Here is a 20,958-nt window from a genome sequence, read left to right as displayed (position 1 = left end):
ATTTCTCAACAAATTTGATTAAAAAAAATTTGTTACCTCAACCATACTAACTTCGTGATATCTCATCAATTTAGTGAGATAGCAATTTACTCAATTTCAAACAGACTTGCTCCTGTATTCTTACTTGTTCGATAAGAAGCTTCGCTTCTTTAGGTTTTGATGTTATGTTATAAAAAAAATGTTCACATATAATTTCACTAAAATTATTTATATATGTACAAAATGTGTGACATTTCCCCCTTCCCAAGACCAGGCCTGCACATCCTGGGCAGTACAATACCTGGACAGGAAGACCTACTTACAAGTGAAGCAACTCAATGTAGTACTACTATAGTAATATCTTCAGTAAATAACATAAAACAAATCAAACACTAAACGAATAAATAACTACATTATTCTACAAATTTGTATACAAATAGGACCATGGTCTTGGTATGCTATTTACATTATATACGCTATGGAGACTGTGTACTATAGTTATAGTAAAGGGCTAGCCCATCATAATTAATGTCTTGAGGCTTAGAATTTGATGACTTCGGACTTTTGGATTCGAACTATGACGTCATTCAGCCTGTTCATGGCAGAGATCCCAGGATGTTGGAGCTAATATGTTCAAAAAGTGCATCTACACTGTAACGTTCCCTTGGTTGTATTTCTTAGGTCCTTTCTGACCCACTCAAGCATTGTTAGATTTGCATCACTTTTGCACATCACCCTTTGCATTACTGTAGTAGAATTGCTCTCGAACTCTGTACAATGTCTTCATTATTCTGAAGTGGCCACGGTTGGAGTGCTATTTAGTTCTTTAAGTACATCTAGGATTTTGAAGTATCACTTCTGGTACAAAATACTATTTCAAATATGAAGTGAGTCTCAGAGAGCTCAATATTGTTTTGTCATAGGGCTATAGATCGAAATGTCCTGCTGGGTAGGTTTCCTGTTTGAAGACCGCATTCAGTTATGGATTTAATGTCACCATCTTCAAACTGGTCTTTCCTGACTTCTTCATCATTTCACATGTCTCAATTTCCTGATATTGAAAATGTAACTTGTTGTGCAACTGGATTAAGCTTTTCATATTTTCCTTCAACCCTATAACAATATCGGAAGCTTTCTGGACAGGATCTTCTACACAGGGCATCAGCATTTCTATGTGATGATCCCTTCTAATGACAGATAGTGATGTCATATTCCTGGATTCTCTGTATCCATCGGGCTATTTGGCTTTAGGGATTCTTGAAATTTAAAAGGCAGGTCAAAAATGCATGATCTTTGTGGAGCAGGAATTTTCTCCCACAGAGATAATGGTGGAAATGTTTTACAGTTTTAACTATATGAAGCAACTCTATCCTGGTGACACAGTAATTCCTCTTTGGTTTAGATCAACACTTGCTGCAGTATGCCACAACACATTGTTTAGCTGCAGATACGTTAAGATTGTAGCAGATGTTAAAGCCTCCTTCAATTTGTTAAATACATCCTGACATTCTTTGGTCTACAAGTACTTTTGCTTGCTGTCTATTAGCTTCTGAAGGTGTTTTGCCATGGAAGAAAAGTCCTTGACAAATCTCCTGTAGTAGGTGCAAAACACCAGGAAACTTCTTAGCTGATGGAAATTTTTGGGGTGTCTCTAGACTTTAACTGCTGACACTTTTCTGGATCCTTATACAGACCTTTGACAGAGATGACATGTTCAAGGTATGTCACTTCCTTCCTGAATAACTTATATTTGGCAGGGTTTAACTTTGGCTTCTTTCAGTTTCTGAAGCACCTTTCCAAGATTTTCTAAATGCACTTGAAAAGGGCAAATTTACAAAAAGTATCTCTTGAAGTTCTGGACCTTTCTACAAAAGTATTTGTGCAGTTTTTCTCAATGTCACACAGCACAATCAGTAGTTAGTCTTCAAGCTAATAAGAACATTAAATGCAACTCAATGCAAAGCATATATAAAAGGCAATGCTCTCACAGATATCTCAGTACTCTGAATTAATAGCTGAGAGCAGATGCTCTCTCCAGTCTTATATAGTTTTCACCCGTTTACCGAGAAATCTCTAATAAATTCTATTTCTCGAAATAACTGGAAGGCATATGAAGAGCGGATACAGGTGCCATAACATAAGGATCATTTACAGTTATTTATTTACAATGCTCATTACAGTTTTACAGCAACCAGACCAAAATTATTACCAAGTTTTGTGACTTTGGGTTATTTCTTGCCAAATTTGACAACAAAAATTAGTCACGAAAACCACCTCCAACTTGACGATATCTGTCTAAATTAGCAAAATAGTAATGGCTAATGTTAGGCTTGCCCCTGTATTCTTGCTTTTCTGGCAAAGTTTCGCTTCTTCGCTCGTTCTATAATACAAATAAAAATACTACAATTCCACATATTATTTCACTAAAATTGTTTACATATGTGCAAAATTTGTAATAGTATTTATAATTATAATATTGTTCTGTAAGACTGACCATTACCTGACTATTGAAATAATGTCCTATACCAATATCTGTTAATTTTAAATAGGCATTTAAATTCTCTATCATCTACACTCATTACATGCATCATCATCACTGCATAGAGGAGATCATACGACTTTAGCAAATTAGAGGAAGAGCAGTTATTACTATAGTTATGATGCAAGTCAAAAGAGAGTGGAAATGTACTTGCTCTAAGTAACAGACTATAACATTTGTGTGGTTGAAACTACTATCCATTCATAAGTTGGCCCAAGTTTCAATTCCATCAAAAGGGTTGGTTTTATGGTTTCCTCATATATTATGCAGGATATGAGTTAGTTTCCCTTAGAATGTTCTCGATAAGGAAATTCTTTCCTTGAGACAAATAGCTCTTGTATGCTTTACCTTAATCAATTGACTAACTAGGTTTTGCATTATCTTTGGAAGATACTTTTTTAAAATTGCCTGATATAAATCAAAGAAATTTGTTTTGCAGTGAAAAGAAATACTCAAAATAAATTATCGGAATTAAAATTTTCGTAAAATAAGTCTTTAAAAATTTCTCATATACAGTAGTTTTTTACATGTGTTGAATGATATAAAAGAATGCACACTTTTCTTGATTTCAAGTGTATTTTGATAAACTTAATGCAAAATATTTTCAAATGCTTAAAACATTAGTATATTGCATTAAATTTATTCATTGAAAAAAATTAATGCATAAATTATTACAAAAAAAAATTGTACAGCTTCAGTGATTTGGAATGTGTTTCGACTATGCATGAAGTTTTCACATACTTAACATACTAAATTTAACCAAAGACTATAGTGTCTTTGGTTAAACTTAGTCGTTAAATTAATTGAAAAAATAAATTACAATTGTGATCTTAATAATTATTTATGTAAAGTAACTTATATAAAGAGTAATGAATATTTATTTTATTTTTCTATTTCATAGGAACTTATAATTTCTTTGACAGATGAAAATGATCCTTTTTTCTTGCATAATCTACATTTGTCTGAAGAAGACTTTCAGATGTTTGTATTATTGCTCCTTCTGTATTTGCTTTCTCATTAATGTTATTGATTTATTTCCTTTCATAACTATAATACAAAATCTGAGATCAGGAATTATCGTGAGTTCAACAGTTCTTAATTTTAGATGAGTTTAAATGTAATAAGATGACATGTAGATATGACAGCATTCTTTAGGTCAGATGGAAGAATTTTAACCTTCTGGTAGGGTCAACATAATTTTAGAACTTAAAGGAGTACTAAGCAACAGAAATTAGGGTTAACAGTTTTTTTTTTTTTTTTTTTGTTTTAATTTAGCGAAATACCAGGCAACAAAATTTAGGACACTCAGCTATCGCATCAGGTGGCAAAATGCATAGCACCATCCAGGGGCCGAAAGTGGGATCTTGGCCAACATCAGTTCAATGTCAATTAATGTATTTTTATTGGCTATGTTGCAACTCTCTAGCCAGCAGGTGTTGTGATACTTGTTTCACAGCTGAAGCAAGCTCCATTGATGGAGCACAGCAATGACGTTATTTAGCACTTCAGTTTCACAAGATGAAAAATACCCGAAAGATAAATGGCGACGTGCAAACAAAAATAGAAAACATCTTCTAACTTTTTAAAAATAAAAGAATTATTTTCTTAATGCGCTAACCGCATGTGGCTTTCAAGCCTGCGTTTTAAACATTGCCATTTGAATTGTTGTAAATTATTGATGGCTTCTCTCTACAGCCAATAAATCTTCTAAGGCCAATTAAAAATCCTTGAGTTTAACCCTTTGCAGCACGCTACTTTTTAAACTTGGAGTTTTAATTTATAAAAAAAAAAAAAAAAGGTAGGCAGTCTAATTAGGCCTAGAGGAGTACACAAGTAAAATTTTTTGAAGATAGCACTTATCTTTTAATTCTGTGGACACGCTGATTGAATAGAGCTTTAAAAAGAGTGCTGAAGCAAGCATTGTTGTCAATGAACTGACCGATGAGATGCAGAGAAACAAAGAATACAGACTCTCAGTTGTCGTAGATTATCGGTGAGCCCGGTCTGGGCACACCTAGGGTTCGCCGTTTGATTTTAGGCAAGATGTCAAGGTAAAAACTTAAAACTAATATAGAATAAGGAGATAAGCATACAGCCAAAAAAAAAAATAACATAGAAATTTCTTTTCAAACAATTCGTTTTATACCCTAAAAAAATCTGAAGATTTCTTTGAAAAAAGAGAGTCGTAAAAAACTAAACATGGCTAAAAAATATTTACTGGTTTGTGTTGAGCTGCCATCTACTATAAATAAAGAAGGTTCAGAGTAACCTATAAATCCTTTTGCATTCAGTTTTTCTGTGCGTACTTTGGGAAATTTTTAGGTGTGTCCAGACCTGACACACTGTGCCGCAAAAGGTTAAGAGCGGGCATGTATTGATCTGTGGCTGTCTACTCCCAGTCTTTAGTGATTTAAAGGGACAAAATTAGTTCCTAATGAACCACCCTGAAAACAGCACAGGTGAAAAGTAAAATTCAAGCTTTCTTTTAAATTTCAAAACTAATGGGCCGGCTAAATCAACTCTGACATTCTCGAAAACACAAACATCTTTAACTCTGTTTTCTGGTAGAGTAGCAGGCACAATCTTACTTTTGTGTCTCCTGCACCTGATGCATGCATATAAAGCTTTTTGAATCGTACCTCTGCTTTTCAAGATTCAAAACATCTCTTAAGTTTTGAAATCAATATGTGAATTCCTGCATTAGACAGAAAGATGTTATCAATTTCTTCTCAGTTGTCGTAGATTATCGGTGAGCCCGGTCTGGGCACACCTAGGGTTCGCCATTTGATTTTAGGCTAGATGTCAAGGTAAAAACTTAAAACTAATATAGAATAAGGAGAATAGCATACAGCCAAAAAAAAAATAACATAGAAATTTCTTTTCAAACAATTCCTTTTATACCCTAAAAAAATCTGGAAGATTACTTTGAAAAATGAGAGTTGTAAAAAATTTAACATGGCTAAAAAATATTTACTGGTTTGGGTTGAGCTGCCATCTACTATAAATAAAGAAGGTTCAGAGTAACTTATAATAACCTAAAAATCCTTTAGCATTCAATTTTTCTGTGCGTACTTTGGGAAATTTTTAGGTGTGTCCAGACCTAACACGCTGTGCCGCAAAAGATTAAGAGTGGGCGTGTATTGATCTGTGGCTGTCTACTCCCAGTCTTTAGTGATTTAAAGGGACAAAATTAGTTCCTAATGAACTACTCTGAAAACAGCACAGGTGAAAAGTAAAATTCAAGCTTTCTTTTAAATTTCAAAACTAATGGGCCGGCTAAATCAACTCTGGCATTCTCGAAAACACAAGCATCGTTAACTCTGTTTTCTGGTAGAGTAGCAGGCACAATCTTACTTTTGTATCTCCTGCACCTGATGCATGCATATAAAGCTTTTTGAATTGTACCTCTGTTTTTCAAGATTCAAAACATCTCTTAAGTTTTGAGATCAATATGTGAATTCCTGCATGAGACAGAAAGATGTTTATCAATTTCTGCACAGTTTTATGATTCTTCGGAAGTAACATCGGATAAATAAAATTTTCATAGTCTTTCCTTTCAGTCAACCTAGACTTGACATGTAAAATGCCTTCATCATCTTTGAACACGCTAATTGATTTCAGCTTCTTAATATCATCAGATGAAAACAGGGTACATACTGTCCTTAAAAGTCTGTAATTTCACTCAAAATTGCAAAAGGTCCTTAATTTTAATCATCTGAAAATTCTGTCTCTTTTTACAGCTGCCATTATAAGTGCGAATAAGCATTTTGGAGGGATATTTATGGTAATTCACTGACAAATATGATTACCTTTTAAATGAGTTCATGCGTTATAATTTGTTCCTATATCTAATATAAATGGTGCAATATTCGAGTTTCTGGGCAATATTCGAGTTCTGAGTTAAAAGATAAGCATTTTGAAATTATTTCATTTTTTATAATGAAAAGCTCTTAAACAACTTTCCACTTTTGCGGATGTAAATTCTTTTATTAAACAGATCTAAATTTTGCAACGTATCAAACTTTTTGGCGATTTTAATATCAATTTCCATAGAAAAATTTTAACTACGAGATTTGTGAATTTTTTGATGATTTTATTAGAACATTATTAAAGCTCTTAAAGAACTTTTCAATTTTGAGGATGTAAATTCTTTTATTAAATGGTTCTAAATTTCGCGATTTATCAACATTTTGGCAATTTTAAGATCAATTTCTATAGAAAAAATTTTATTTTGAGATTTCTGAATTTTTCGACAATTTTTTAGAATACTATAATATTAATAAATTTCATAAAAATGATGATAATATATGCAGTATGACAATATAGTGAAACCTAAGCTTTCGAAATTGTTTAATTTTTCTAATGAAGAGTTCTTGAACAACTTTTTGCTTTTGGGAATTTTAATTCTTTTATTAAACAATTCTAAATTTGGTGATTTTAATGTTAGTTTCTATAGAAAATTTTTTATTCAGAGATCTGGAAATTTTCGATGATTTTTTTAAACATTATGACATTGATAAATTTCATTAAAATAATGGTAGTATATTGAAATTATATTTAAGAAATAACATTAAAGTAAAACATTTTTATTCTCTGCTGTAATATTATAAAGTGACATTGCTTTTCATTTTAGTGATTTATTATATATTATTTTGGATGTGAAAAATAAACAAGGTCATAAATGATATAAATCATAATTTACGAAAGAAAGGAAACAATTCTAGGCAAAAGCTAAATAGCTATGTAATTAATTAAATATGTCTTTTTAGTTTTTTCATGGTTTTTCCCATATAATTGTTTCAGAATGTGCATCAGATTTCTCTATAAAATGAATTTTATACGCTTCTCCCCCCCTTTTTTTAAAGCCCAAAGGGACAATTTATCCAAAAAAGCTATTATTTTCATTTTGGCATTTTGCATCATCCACTCTAAAAATGGCATTTCACTTTCCAAATTTTAGAGCCCTGCATTATATTTAAAGAAATTAAATGGAATTTGTTTTATTATCTATTTCATATTTTGTAAAACTTGAATGAATTTCTTATTAACAAATTCAATTATTTCAAAGCGAACAATGGCAACACTGTACGAAAAAAAGCGTTTTTATCTCCAGCATATGAGACTGTGTATTTGAAATTCTAAAAATATGCTCTTTTTAAATATTTTGTGATACTGCTGTTGAATTGAATTTTATGGTTAAGTGCGAAGAACATGATATTTAATAAATAAAGATAACACACAAAACATTAAAAAAAAAAGGCCCCTTTGGGCATAATATAAAATCTGAAAGCTTTCAGTTTTATTATTATTATTAGGTCTTGTCTTTGCATTGTATACTTTTTGGGGAGTTCCTCTTTTTTATTTAGTTCTGATTTTTACCTTTTAATGGGAAATTTTAAGAAGATATAAGAACCTTTAACCTGATCAGTAGCACTGATATGCATATTATGGAGTTGAATGTGGTATTTTCAGAAATTGTTTCATGCTGTTTCAATGGCTTATGAACTTCCATCTATATCTTGAAAGAAGCCTGCGGTTTCACCGAATGAGTGAAAATGCACTAAATTGTGGGGGAAGAAGTATTTAAAAAATGGGAGAAAAAGGAAAAGTGTACAAATTATTTTGCATAATTTTTTTTTTTTTTTTTTTTTTTACTTTGGATGCAAAAATATGCACTAACCATGAAAAAAATATCCTTAATCTAAAAAGTAAATAAAAAGAAACACTTGAAAATGGTTAAAAATGTTTTGCATGCTTTGGTAATTAAATCTTTTTTATTATTATTAAATTAGAATTTAGGAAGTTTAACAAAGTACATATTAGTTTCTATTTTTATCATTTTTGAGAGTAAATGTTATCATTTGCCTCTTTTCTTGGTATTAAAGTAAATTTTCTTATTAAGAATAATTAATTTGTTCATTAGTATAAGAAAATAAAATGCCTTAGGATTAATTTAAAAGCAAAATAAAAATTAATTTCTTAAAACACTGGTTTGGCATAAAGTGTGTTTTTTTTTTGGGGGGGGGGATAAAATATAAAATGTTTGTGTTGTTCATCTATTAAGTATTGTTTATACATGAACACTATTAGTTTATATATTTGTGTGTGTGTGTCTCAAAAATATGCAAAAAAAAAAGTTGTAGTATAAGTGTAGAGATTCTTCCACCTCTTAAAAAAGTTAATTTGATAGTTATAAAACTACTTTTTTAATAGTAATTATAATTTTTAGGAGTTCTTTTTTATATTTCTTTTATTACTTTTGTAACTCAGTTAAGGTTAATTTCTTGAATCCTCTAACTTTACTTAATTATTTTAATAATTTTATAAAATTTCAACTGTTTAATTCATTTTTTGCCTGTTTAGTTATAAATTAACTTAATTAAATAATTATTTTCTGTCAATCTTAGCAGCAATTGCACAGGATATTGGGTTGAAAGTCCTGTTTACAAGCATCTTTGGAATTTTATTAGCATATGTATTATAAAAACATTAGTTATTACTAGGCATATTCAGAAGTCAAGTTTCATTTAGCAGTATTTTTTCTATAGAACATATGTGTGGACATCTTTAGGCTCTCAAGAATATGCAATGATTTCTTTACGTTTTCAGAAATCTAACGATCTTTACACTCCCCCAAAAATATTCAAAAGTGTTTTTTTAGGCTGAGGTTATATGTCATGTTTCTTTCTATTTAAGTGTTTAAAACGACTATAAATACTGCCAAATATCAAAAATAATCTGGCATTCATTTTAATTAAAAAAAAATGTTACTAACAAATATTCAATTTCAAATTCATAAAATTTATAGACCATCTCATATCCAATTATTAATGAGAAGATAGACAAGAGACTTTAAAAAAGGCCTTAATAATGTTCACTATGAATAACATAACAGACCTTAGAGAAACTTGATTTGGTAAATTGACAAACATAAATAAATTTGCATGGACAGAGATTTCACATTTTTATTACTTTTTGTGTATTAAGCATGTCAAAAACTCTTGCACCAAATTTTCTAAAGTCAATTGAATTAACAAAATTTTTCCTTTCTTTGGGTTCCAAAAGTGATCTCTGCTAAAAGCAAGAAATTACAAGTTATATTATTTTCTGCATCCTCCTTCAGTATCATACAAAAAGTGATATATTTCTGAGTTTCTTTAATCCAGAGGACAAAACACAGGCATCACATATGCTGCAGAATAGAAATATTAGTTTTTTGAATACAGACATTTTTAAATTCCTCAGAAATTAAACCTGAAGTAATCCCACGGTTCAGACTAGGCACAAAATGAATTTTATTTTGTCTGCATTTGCAAACGTTTTTTGCTAGTATGATAACAAGGGGAAAAATGAAATCTAACTAATGGCTGTATGGACAAGCAGTAAACAAAAATTGATGCTGCATTATTATAATTAATATTTTTTAATCTAATTCAATTTTATTCTTTATGGCTAAATGGATTTTAATATGCAGTTATGCTATGTACTCTTTATATGTGATATACCTAAATTTATATTTTAGTCTGAAGGTCAATCAAGGGCTTTTGGTAGATTTTTCTGATTTCTCCCAGAAATTCATTGACTTAGTAGAAATATGTATTGTAGAAGAAAATAAAATGCAACCAAAGTAAGTTTGTTACTTTCCATGTTTAATTAAAAAGGTCTTTGAGTAACTGTATCAGCTAAAATAATAATAATAATAAATATAAAACCTATTGTAATCAAAGTAGTTAGGCTGTTAGGTAGCTGAGTAGCTTAACTCCTTCACATCCAATTCGTCCAATACGGCTCTACATTGAAACAACCAAAAACGGCCGAGATTGTAATTTTGTTTTCTTCCCTCCCCCAAGATATGCAGTAGCAAGTGCAATTTCCCCAAATGCATTGTATCAGTTTACTGCAGACAGCTTGTCCTAAGAGGTTTTATTATCTTTTGGTCAATCGTGACATTTCATTGTTGATTCTTTTGTGGTACAGTGTGCTTTTAAGTTTTAAACAACAATAAAAGAGTAGTTTAAAAATTTAAGGACGGGGTCAAATGCTAATGAAATATTTGTTAGGAAGTACAAAGGATGTCATTGGAAATCTTCACACCTATTTTCTGCATTAATGGACGGGGAGGGGAGGAAATTGCTGTGAAACTTGAAAACTATTTCGGGCGGTCTGGTATTTTGAAGATATAAGTTAGCGAAGGGTCTGGATTTCAAAGAGTTAAGCCATGGAACCCTGGTAATTTCATCCTAGATTTAAGCTCTTGTGACAGGCTGTATAAATGCTTTCAGTTTTCCCATGTTTTATTCTTTTCCTTCATTCCACAGTTTATGTAAATGCAAATCAGTTTTACAAATATAGAAAGTTCTTTGATAAGCATCATTTTTTTTTCAGACAGCCTTGAAAATGTTTTACCATTATTTATTAATGAATCTGAAGAGGTTTTGGTTTAAGTAATCATATAATAATTTTAATTTAGAACCCTCACCTGGACCTATTTAAGTGACCTCAATGCTTTAATGATACATAAGGTATGAAAACAATAGATAAGATCTCACAATTTTATTGATTGTCTTGTAAAATTCTTAATTTTAATATTAAAGCAAATGGCTGTCTAAGAGTGACAAATTCACGCTATTTCTTTTGATATTATGTCATATAATATTTTATGGTGTAGTTTTGTGGATCAAATCATGTGAAATCATTTGATTAATTTGCATATTGTAACATAAATAAGAATATAATTTTTGTTCTTTAACTACATATATAAAGCTTGTAGAACTCTGTCTAAAAAGTCATGTTTTATAACCAACTACTAAATGAAAAAATTTTGTATTCACTGGTGTTCATACAAAATGTATGATGTGAATTATTATATGCATGGATATTTAATATTAAATAATTTTTATTTACTTTTATTTATAGTTTTTATTTTATTAAATAATTTGTATTTAATATAATAAAAACTGTATTATGTAAAAAAAAAATTATGAAAAAATATTTTTGCTCCTAGATTCCTATTGGTCTTAAATGTGAGTGAAAAAATAGGAAATGCTGCTTCATCATCACAACTTGAAGTTGTTGAAACGAATACATTTAAATTCTTGACACATTTATCCCTTAAATTCTTGGCTGCAACAGAATCTGCTGTAAAGCAATATTTAACTCTTTATTTCAGAAATTTAAAAGTAAGTACATTGTAATTCATTTTATTATGTGCCTTTTTTATCCTTAAAAATCATCTTTGTTTTGAATTTAAATTTGCTTGTTCTTTCATTTTGATAATTATAAAATGAAAAATGTTTAAAAAGTGTTATGAATTACAATTAGTATTTTTATGTACATTGATATTTATGCCAAAAAAAAAAGAGATTTTTCGATTTAATTGTGTTCTTAAATGCAAAGTGTAAAGGAAGCATGATAATGGTTTCCTTTTACTTTTTTCCCAAAATTATGAATGATGAAAAATGTAGGTAGAAGAATGGTTAAATATATGTGCAGGAATTCTTTTTTATAGATGTTATATGTTTAAGATTAATTTAATTTTATATTAACTTGTATTGATAAGAAGCAGGATAAGTATTCTAATAAAGAATAAGCAGTTATAATAAAATACAATAATATCCCAACTTGCAGAAGCTCAAACTTACATGACTGCTTATGTATCCATTCTTTTTCTAAATCAAGACAGAAACTGATAAGTCACTCATATAATAGAAGGAGTTAGTCTAGGAGGAAAATGGATTTGAAAGTTTGTAGTGATGCTATGAGCTGTTGGACTTGTATATCAAGGAACTGATAATCGATAACCTTAAAGAAATATGTGAGCAAATCAGTGCTCAAAGCTGACTCCATATATCCAGATTCACTAGAAAAGCTTGACAGAAGATCTTGGTACAGCTGTAAAAGAATTACAAATTTTGGAGAAAATAGACTCTAATAAGGAATGCAGTCTACATAGAAGGCTAAGAATAAAAAAATATATATTAGCTTGGTGTGAAGAAATTTTACGTGTTAAAAAAATCAAGTCTCATATAGCCATCTGCATTGAAAGAGCTCTGTTTTATGTTGCACATATTTTTTTTATATCATTCTGTATCGATATGTATAAAAACTACATTCTTTATAGTACACTTTTCTTCTAAAAGTGTTTTTTTAGCTCTCGGTCCCATTTAAACTAAAATTCACATATACAGTGAAAAGTCTTTAATTCGGACGTCCATAATCCGGAATGATCTATAATCCAGACCTCAAAGCTACAAACTTTCTGCGCATGCGTCAACGCATGCGCATAATACCTTTACGCATGCACATAATATGTTTGCACATGCGCATTTAATGTATAACAGACGGTATAAGTTAAGCTCTAATTATCTATTTCAGTTAATGTTGCAGATTGCGTTGTTCCTTAATCTTCTAATTGGATCCGGCTTATTAATTTTTGCAGACTGTTAGAGCAGTTTTATAAAAGAAAGCTTTAACTTTCGATTATGTCAAAAAGAATTTCCGATTCTGGAGCTACCAAAGGATCTACAAAGCGAAAGCATGTTTCGATGTCCATCAAACAAAAAGTGGAATTGCTTCAAAAAAATGGATAAAGGCATATCCTTTGTTTCTCTAACCATTCTGAAATCTGTTTATCAATTTCACGCTGCTCTGCGGGGGGGGGGGGATGGAACAACGCAGCGCACAATGAACTGGAAGTTGATCTGTCAGCATTATCCTTATCTTCGGGGCAGATGTTTTTATTTTATTCGGCTTATAACTCCTTACTAAATGTAGTATTTCATCTCGATGTACTCCGTCTTTGATATGATTTAAATCAATTTCCTCGTCATTATAAATATTGCGAATAGACATCAAATAGTTTTCTGGTTGCAATTTTCTAATTTCGACTATGCGTAATGTATGCTTTACGCATGCGCGTGTTGAAAGATATGTTTAATAAAGTAAACAAATAATTATTAAGCTTTTTTTTGTGTGTGTGTGTGTGTGTAAATTTTGATACCCTTTAGATCATAATTGCTCTTTATTTCATAAATTATGGTTTCATATTTTTAATTTTATAATTTCTGCATGCCATCTTACCAGATTTAAACTGATGATCGATAATCCGCAACCGCCGAAGTCACGACGAGTCCGGATTAAAGACTTTTGATTGTACCATGTATTTCCAAATATAGTAGACCAACTCCTATATAAGCTGAAAGTGCATTTGATACTTTTATATTATCTTGTCACACGACCTGATGACCATGTCCTGTAGAAATCCACAGTAGCAAATGGCAACCATTGCCGAAATTTATGTGATTGGTGGATAATATATAAGTAACATACTTTTTTCCTTCAAAAATTTTAATATATATGCTGAAATTGAAAAAAAAAAAAAAAAGGCTAACCTTCAAACATGTCACCGTGAGGGCAAAAAGATTGCCAAGCAGGTAAAACATGTGGATTATTTCACAATCAAATTTCTGAAAAGTAAAATGCAAGACATGACAATTTTAACTCTGGTAACCTTATCTGAAACTAACACATTTTTTTTCATTCATTTGTTGTCCTGCATATGATCTGTGATCTCTATGCTAGTCTTATTTTCTGTGACTTTTTATTTTTTGTCTGGAAGATGAGCAGGAAGACAAATTTATCCACTGTAAGTTACAAACTGCAGGTGATCGCATTTAATGAAAGTTCTAACATCAGTAGGCTGCTTGGCATTTCTCCCTAAATGAAAAATAAGCTCAAGAATGGAGCAAATTTTTGAGTTTTCCTGTTGACAGCAATGGACCAATAATTATAAACTATTTCAGAAACTTATTGTCATAAAATGAATTTCTCATTTCATTCAAATTTTTTTTCATAAATTTAAGAAATATAAAGTAAAGAAATAAAAAAGTGCAATATTTGGCAATGATTGCTTGTTCTTTTCTGACCTAAAAATACCTATACTTATTTGTAGATTAGCAGATCTGTATGTAAGCTAACACTGGTAATTTAGCTTTAGAAAAAAATTTTGAAAATTCTCGGCTTATACATTATATTTAAAGTGAGTTTCAGGGGATTACTGTATTATAATAAAATACTTCCACATTAAAACACATAAAATAATTTGGCCTTTGATAAACCTATATGTACTAAGCTGATCGAGAAAGTATGTGCTGTTTGCACATATCTCCTGTACATCTGATAGCACGCAGGTTGTGAATGCATAGTTACATCGTTCAACTCGAGAATGAATTAGCCTACCATTTTGTATGTTTATGTTAATGTTTGAAGTCATTGTTTTTTTTTTTTTTTTTTTTTTTTTGGTAAATAAATAAATCAATTGGCACACCAGCTGTGAAATGAGCCATTATCAAGTTTTTGAAATCAAGAAAATATTGACTTTGTAATTTGTCATCAGATTAGTGACTGACTCTAGTGGTAGAATTGGGTGCCCCTTCAATTAGCGACAATTTTTTTTTTAAATTTTGGCAATGAAACCTCACTTCTGGTTACCATGATAGTTTTAACTTTGTTTTAGCGTTCTGATTTTATTTAAATGAAAATAGATTGATGTGTACATGGACAAATTTAAGGCAGTGCGCAATGCCTAATTTGTGCAATTCTAGGATTTCTTTTGGTGAAAACCGATCGATATGTACATGGACACAGAGTTTGTGCAGTTCTTTAATTTCTTATTTTGGTTTTTTGTAGCGGCCATCTTGAAATTGGGCCTTCCTGGTGCCGATTTTTGCGTCAAAAAAGAATCGCCAAAAAGCAAGGGACACCCAATTGTAAATTTTTACCGTGAAACTTATGGAATGAACACGATGATTGAAGGTATGGTGTGAAAGCAGGTTAGAATGTTTAACAAAGAAAGGTATACCATTTGTTATCATCAAAAAAGCAGTACCAAATTTATTCCTATAGGCAATTTGCAACATCTGATTCGTCAGTGCATTTTCAAAACATTTCATGATTTTTATTACACGAAACTGTGACTGAACGTTTGCACTACAAAAAATTGTTCACAATGGGTACCAAAAACACTAACAGATGTTCAGAAATGGAAATGCACACATGGGAGCAGTGTTGGAGTTTTTGCAACTTTATGTGACAAAAGGAAATGAATTTTAGCAAAAGATTGTCCTATGGGATGAAATATGGATTTGTTATGAGACACCTGAAATGAAACAACAGTCCCTGAAATTGAAGCATACTGGTTCCCCAAAACGGCAAAGTCATCTCCTTCTACAAGAAAAATCATGTGCACCACGTTTTGGGACTGTAAAGCAATTTTGTTTGTCGACTGAATGGAATAAGGCATAGCAATCAACACTACAGCAACACATATTGTGCTCATACATGAACTCGCACAGCTTCATACCTCGCACGTAACGATACTGCTTGGTTAATTTCCCTGGGAACAATTCTGTCATCCTCCTTATAGTCTGGACCTATCTCCATCCGACTTCCATCCCGACAAGTCCAGATTAAAGACTTTTGACTGTAATTATATTTGTGTATCAGATACAAAATCTAGATCTGAAAAACTGGTTTCGAAAAAACAGGTGCATGGGTCCCTTTAAAATATTTTTCTACTTTATGTTTTCAAACTTATTGATATTTTGTTTATATTTCTGAATATAATATAAATGTGTGCATTAATTTAGTAAAATTGTTAGATGTTAAATTAGGCATGCTTGATCGCTATTTGATTTTTTATATTTTTACTTAATTAACTAAAATAAATAATATGACAAGGTGTTTTAGTTTTATTTTAGAATTCTTCTCATGATGCCTACTTTGAGAACAACTGGGCTAAAGAAGCATTACTTAATGCCTTATGTCAGCAAGGAGGTAGTAATAGCAACTTTAAAGATATAAGTTTCATGAAAAGAATGACTGCTTTTTAAAATGCAAAATAAATACAATAATAATTGAATAAAATATTGAAGTTGAGTGTATTATTTCACTTCTGGTTGCTATTGACAAAATTTTACGTATGTGAGCTTTTGACACCAAAAATAAAGAATTATCTGCACCCTTGTAGAAGAGACCTGAAAATTATTCATGAGGCAAAGTAGTATATGACACTTAGTATGTCACTACTATGTGACATACTAAGGCAAAGTAGTATGTCACTAAAAAAATTATAGTAAATTTATGTGACAATTCACAAAGTCCAAAAAGTATTTGTGTAGCAACCCAGGTATGCTCGTGTCTGTTTTGACTGGCGAGCAAGGTGAAAATTGTGTGGAGACAAGTTTACAACTTTTCACTTTTCGAGGAGGGGGTGCAGATAATCAGAAGATGTCATTCTTTTTTTAAGGAATAAAATATTTTTTCTCTTGAGGTTTTCAGTTTCTTGTTTTAATTAAAGAACTTAACAAGGAAAGCAAATGAAAATATCAAAGGAAAAATTACTGAATCTTTCTTTTTATTTGCAGTGGCACTCATTAGATGAAATAAATAACTTAATTACATTTAGCACGTGGCACACAATTTGGTGTTTTTGTGGGAAATTTTCCACAAGTAACTGGAAAGTGCCATTAACTGGAAAGTGCCGAAATGAGTAGTGTTATATATTTAAAAGAACTTAAGATGAATTTTAAGAAAATAGTTAATTTAGCATTTTAATTCTAGGCAGAAAAACATCAGCTGGAAAACAGGGTGAATTTTCTGGAAAAAGATTATAAAGACAAATTATCTTCATGCCAGCAAGCTCTTCAAAACAAACAAGAAGAAATTGAAATTGTAAAGAAAGAATTTACTGCTGAATTAGCAGCATGTGAAAGCAAGCATGCAAAAGAAATCATAGAAGAACGTGATAAGTTATTAAATGTAAGTTTTGCTTTTGCCTGTTTGTTTATGGAAGCTTAAACAGGATTTTAATTCTTAAATGAGATTATTATTCCATTATAGAATTATTTCCAAATTTCAGTAAATTCGTGTTATGTAATTAATAATGTTTTTAATCTTTTAAATATAAAGAGAGAAAATTTCCTTCAGTTTTTCTTATCACTCTAGAGGCATTTTCAGTATGATTTAAATGGAAAAGAATAATTTTCCGAATTTAACTGTTTGCAGGGTTGCCACGCTACCTGGAAAACCAGAAAAAGTCAGGGAATTCGGAAATTGACCAAAAAATTCAGGGAAAAGTCAGGGAATTTCATACAACGATCCCACCAAAAACGGCGAGTTTTGCGCCGACGTCGGAAGAGATTACTTTTTTGGCGAATTGTGTATCACGTGAGTGTCATTCAGGCAGCTGGCATAGAGCCAATTTTCGCAGCTCCAATCTGATTATTTTTTATAGAACATACTGTTTATAGATGCAAAGTATGTAATTTAGTTTTGCATTGTGATTGTGGTGAAGTTATTCATGCTTGAATCTTTCAGTGAAACATTTACTAACAGGGTTGCTACGCTACCTGGAAAACCGGGAGAACCGGGAAAAGTCAGGGAATTCGAAAATTGACCAAAATATTCAGGGAAAAGTCAGGGAATTTAAGTATTTTTGTCAAAATCTGGAAAAGTCAGGGAAGTTCATGCAACGATCCCGCCAAAAAAAGCGATTTTTGCGCCGACGTCGGAAGAGATAACTTTTTTGGCGAATTATGTATCACGTGAGTGTCATTCGGGTAGCTGGCATAGAGCCAATTTTCGCAGCTCCAATTTGATTGTCTTTTAGAAAGGCAAAGCAAGTTTCCCGCAACTTTTGGTTTCCAGTAACCTCGAGAATCGCATGTGCAGTGCATGAACTAAAGAAAATACCTGTTCTCATATAAAACAAAATGGGTTTAATCCTAGTATACGGTACCATGAAGGTTAGAATAAAAAAATATGTATTGTAAAGAAGGAAAACCTCTCTGTAACAGACGTGGCTCCGTTCCATCATAGAGGGAAACAGATCTGTCGCCAAAGCTCGAAACCGGTGTCAAAGTTCGAAGGTCACGTTATCAAGAGTTCATAAAATGAATATCGTTTAAAATTTCTTTAAACTCTAAAGGAAAAGAAAATATTTTTTGGCGCAAGTAAATTAATTCATGGATTAGTTATTTTGAGGGGGGGAAAAAAACTACGAAAATCCGTTTTTAAAATTATTGCGAAAAATCCAAGAAAAACGTTCTCTGATAAAACGTTTCTACTTAGATTTTTCTCAATAATCTAGAAACGGATTTTCGAAGTTTTCTTTTTTATCAAAGAACGTTTCTTCTTAACACGTGTTTCTCAATATCCTGTACACATCGCGGAGAGGGAAATTCTGGCCACCAAATCCCTTGGCAAATTTTCTCTCCGCTTTCTAGCAGCGTAATAGCATTTACGTGTATGGAACCTTTTCTTCTGTACATAGACGTTCTTTGGTTAAAATAATCTCCATGCATGATACAGCGGGATTTGGTGACATGGTGATGAGCAGTGAACGGGTCATTTTGTTCTTGGTGACATTTTTCAAAATCATGCGAAGGCTGTACCATATACTAGGATTTTACCACAAAATCTTTTTTTGTTTCTTTTCTTTTTAATAAATACCTTGTCATTTTGCAGTAAAATTTAAAAAAAAAAATAGTAATCTGTCATCTAGGCTAACTATATTCGCTAAAATATCGTTGATTATTCTAATTCAACTTTTAATTATCTTTATTTTTATGTTATTCATATTGTTTAATGTTGCTTCTTCCCTCTAAATTTATTTATCATTAGTAAATAATATATCCAAATTTCAGGAAATTTTCTCTGGCATAATCCTGAAATTAATTCTAGCAGTATGATGACATCACGAAATTTAATGCACATATTTTTTCCTTATGTATGCTGCGAAATAAATATAAAATACCTCAATTTAGTAAAAAAATATCATTAAATAGATTTCTTTCTTTCATTTAGCTGCAGAATGTCTGCAAAAAAAGCCTTATTTTATTCCAGATTGGGCAGATTCTAATCTCAATCTTCAGTGGAGAAAACAACTCTTATTATAATTATATTTGTGTTTTCAAGTGTTAAGGTGCCTTTTAAGAAGACACCTCACACAAATTAAATTTACCTGAAATCTAACCTAACTTTTAGCATTGCGTTGTGATTTATAAGAACCGGATTAGCCTCGTGTTGATCATGAGTAATAATTAAATAAAACGTACAATTGTTATCCAATGTATATATCTTAAATTTTATTAAGTTTCTTAAGTGGAAAAGTAAACAAAATTATCAAACAAAGTGTACCAAGAATAATTAAGAATAAATGTCCTCTGATATTTATTGAATAATTAAGTAAATTTGCTACACAGTACAAGTAATACCATAATTAATTTACCTCTTAGCACAGCCAACGTACATTACGCGAATAGACTGGAATTTTCTCGAAACATACCTGGAAAACCTGGAAAAGTCAGGGAATTTCATTCTCCTGTTTGAGTGGCAACCCTGTGTTTGTTCCATATGTATTTGTATTATCTTCCTCTAGTCCCTTCATTTTTGATAAAGCCTCTTCCCACTTTAGTTATCTTGTTTCAAAAGGTAATGTTACTGGTTAGATATTTCTTTATGATTTTATATCTAAAAACTATCAATCTTAATCAGGTTATCTTAGCATTCAAAAATTTTCCAGGTTACTTTCAAGATTGGAAATTCCAAAACAAAGTTTAAACTGTGTCGTAATTAAATAATGTGCTTTCAAAAATGGTATAGCTAACTAAAAAAAATTAAAGGAGTGTAAAAAAAATATGGAACAACAATTTATGAAATGGAGAGGGGGAAAATAGAATGAATGGTTTTTTACATTAAGTTTGTTTATGATAAACAGTTGTGAAACCATTTTTTTTTTCCTGTACAAGATACAGCCATTAAATAATGAAAATTTTCTTATAGAAAAATTTTATTAGTAATTAACTGAAAATCAATTGCATAATGCTTCACATTAACTCCCTACAATTCAGTGCACTCGCACCAGCATTCATTCAATGCAAAAAGCAGGTGTGAAAACCATTCATAGTTACATTATCAAAACAAACATCATGTTCCTTTTAATGTCTTCAAGGTGATTAAATTGGTGTCCTTTTATTGCAGATTTCACCTTTGTGAAAAGAAAAAAGTCTCATGGAGAGTAGAGTGAATGTAGAATTTTGGGGGTGGGAACATATATATTGAGTTATAGAGAGTATTAAGTTATGCATTATTGTCTTGTAAAATCCAATTTCTTGACACCTTAAATTGACAAATTTTCTCAATAAAATGCTACATTAACTGTCTTAGTTTGATGTAAAGAAGCTTATCAAACCATAAAATATAAGAAAATTTTTATCATCTCTTGAACAATGGATCTTTTTATCACCTTACATGCTTGTGATAAGCAATGTTAATCATACACACCATACAATTTCTTATAAAAACGGATGATTTTCCACCCAGTTTAATTGAAAACTTTAAAATGTTCTCTGTTAGATTTTTTACTAACCATTTTCATTTCA

General features: G+C 31.0%; 1 protein-coding gene across 5 annotated transcripts in view; it reads left to right on the top strand.

Moving 5' to 3' along the window:
• The window catches only part of LOC118187908 (spindle assembly abnormal protein 6 homolog), a 72,108-nt gene that overhangs the window by 5,516 nt on the left and 45,634 nt on the right, over positions 1-20,958 (top strand). For 4 of the 5 annotated variants that reach the window (XM_035358196.2, XM_085815681.1, XM_035358195.2 and 1 more), the window contains 4 exons: positions 3,420-3,499; positions 10,041-10,145; positions 11,523-11,697; positions 17,138-17,335. In XM_035358196.2, the coding sequence (XP_035214087.2) occupies positions 3,420-3,499; positions 10,041-10,145; positions 11,523-11,697; positions 17,138-17,335 (558 nt within the window). The remainder of the gene's footprint in view (positions 1-3,419; positions 3,500-10,040; positions 10,146-11,522; positions 11,698-17,137; positions 17,336-20,958) is intronic. The other variant, XM_035358197.2, reaches the window with a different exon arrangement.

Source organism: Stegodyphus dumicola, chromosome 4 (genome assembly GCF_044657685.1).
Source record: "Stegodyphus dumicola isolate Sdum_Otavi_A_Nest chromosome 4, ASM4465768v1".
Classification (NCBI taxonomy): Eukaryota; Metazoa; Arthropoda; class Arachnida; order Araneae; family Eresidae; genus Stegodyphus; species Stegodyphus dumicola.
The sequence above is the reverse complement of the archived record's forward strand: the minus strand, read 5'-3'. Positions and strand labels throughout refer to the sequence as shown.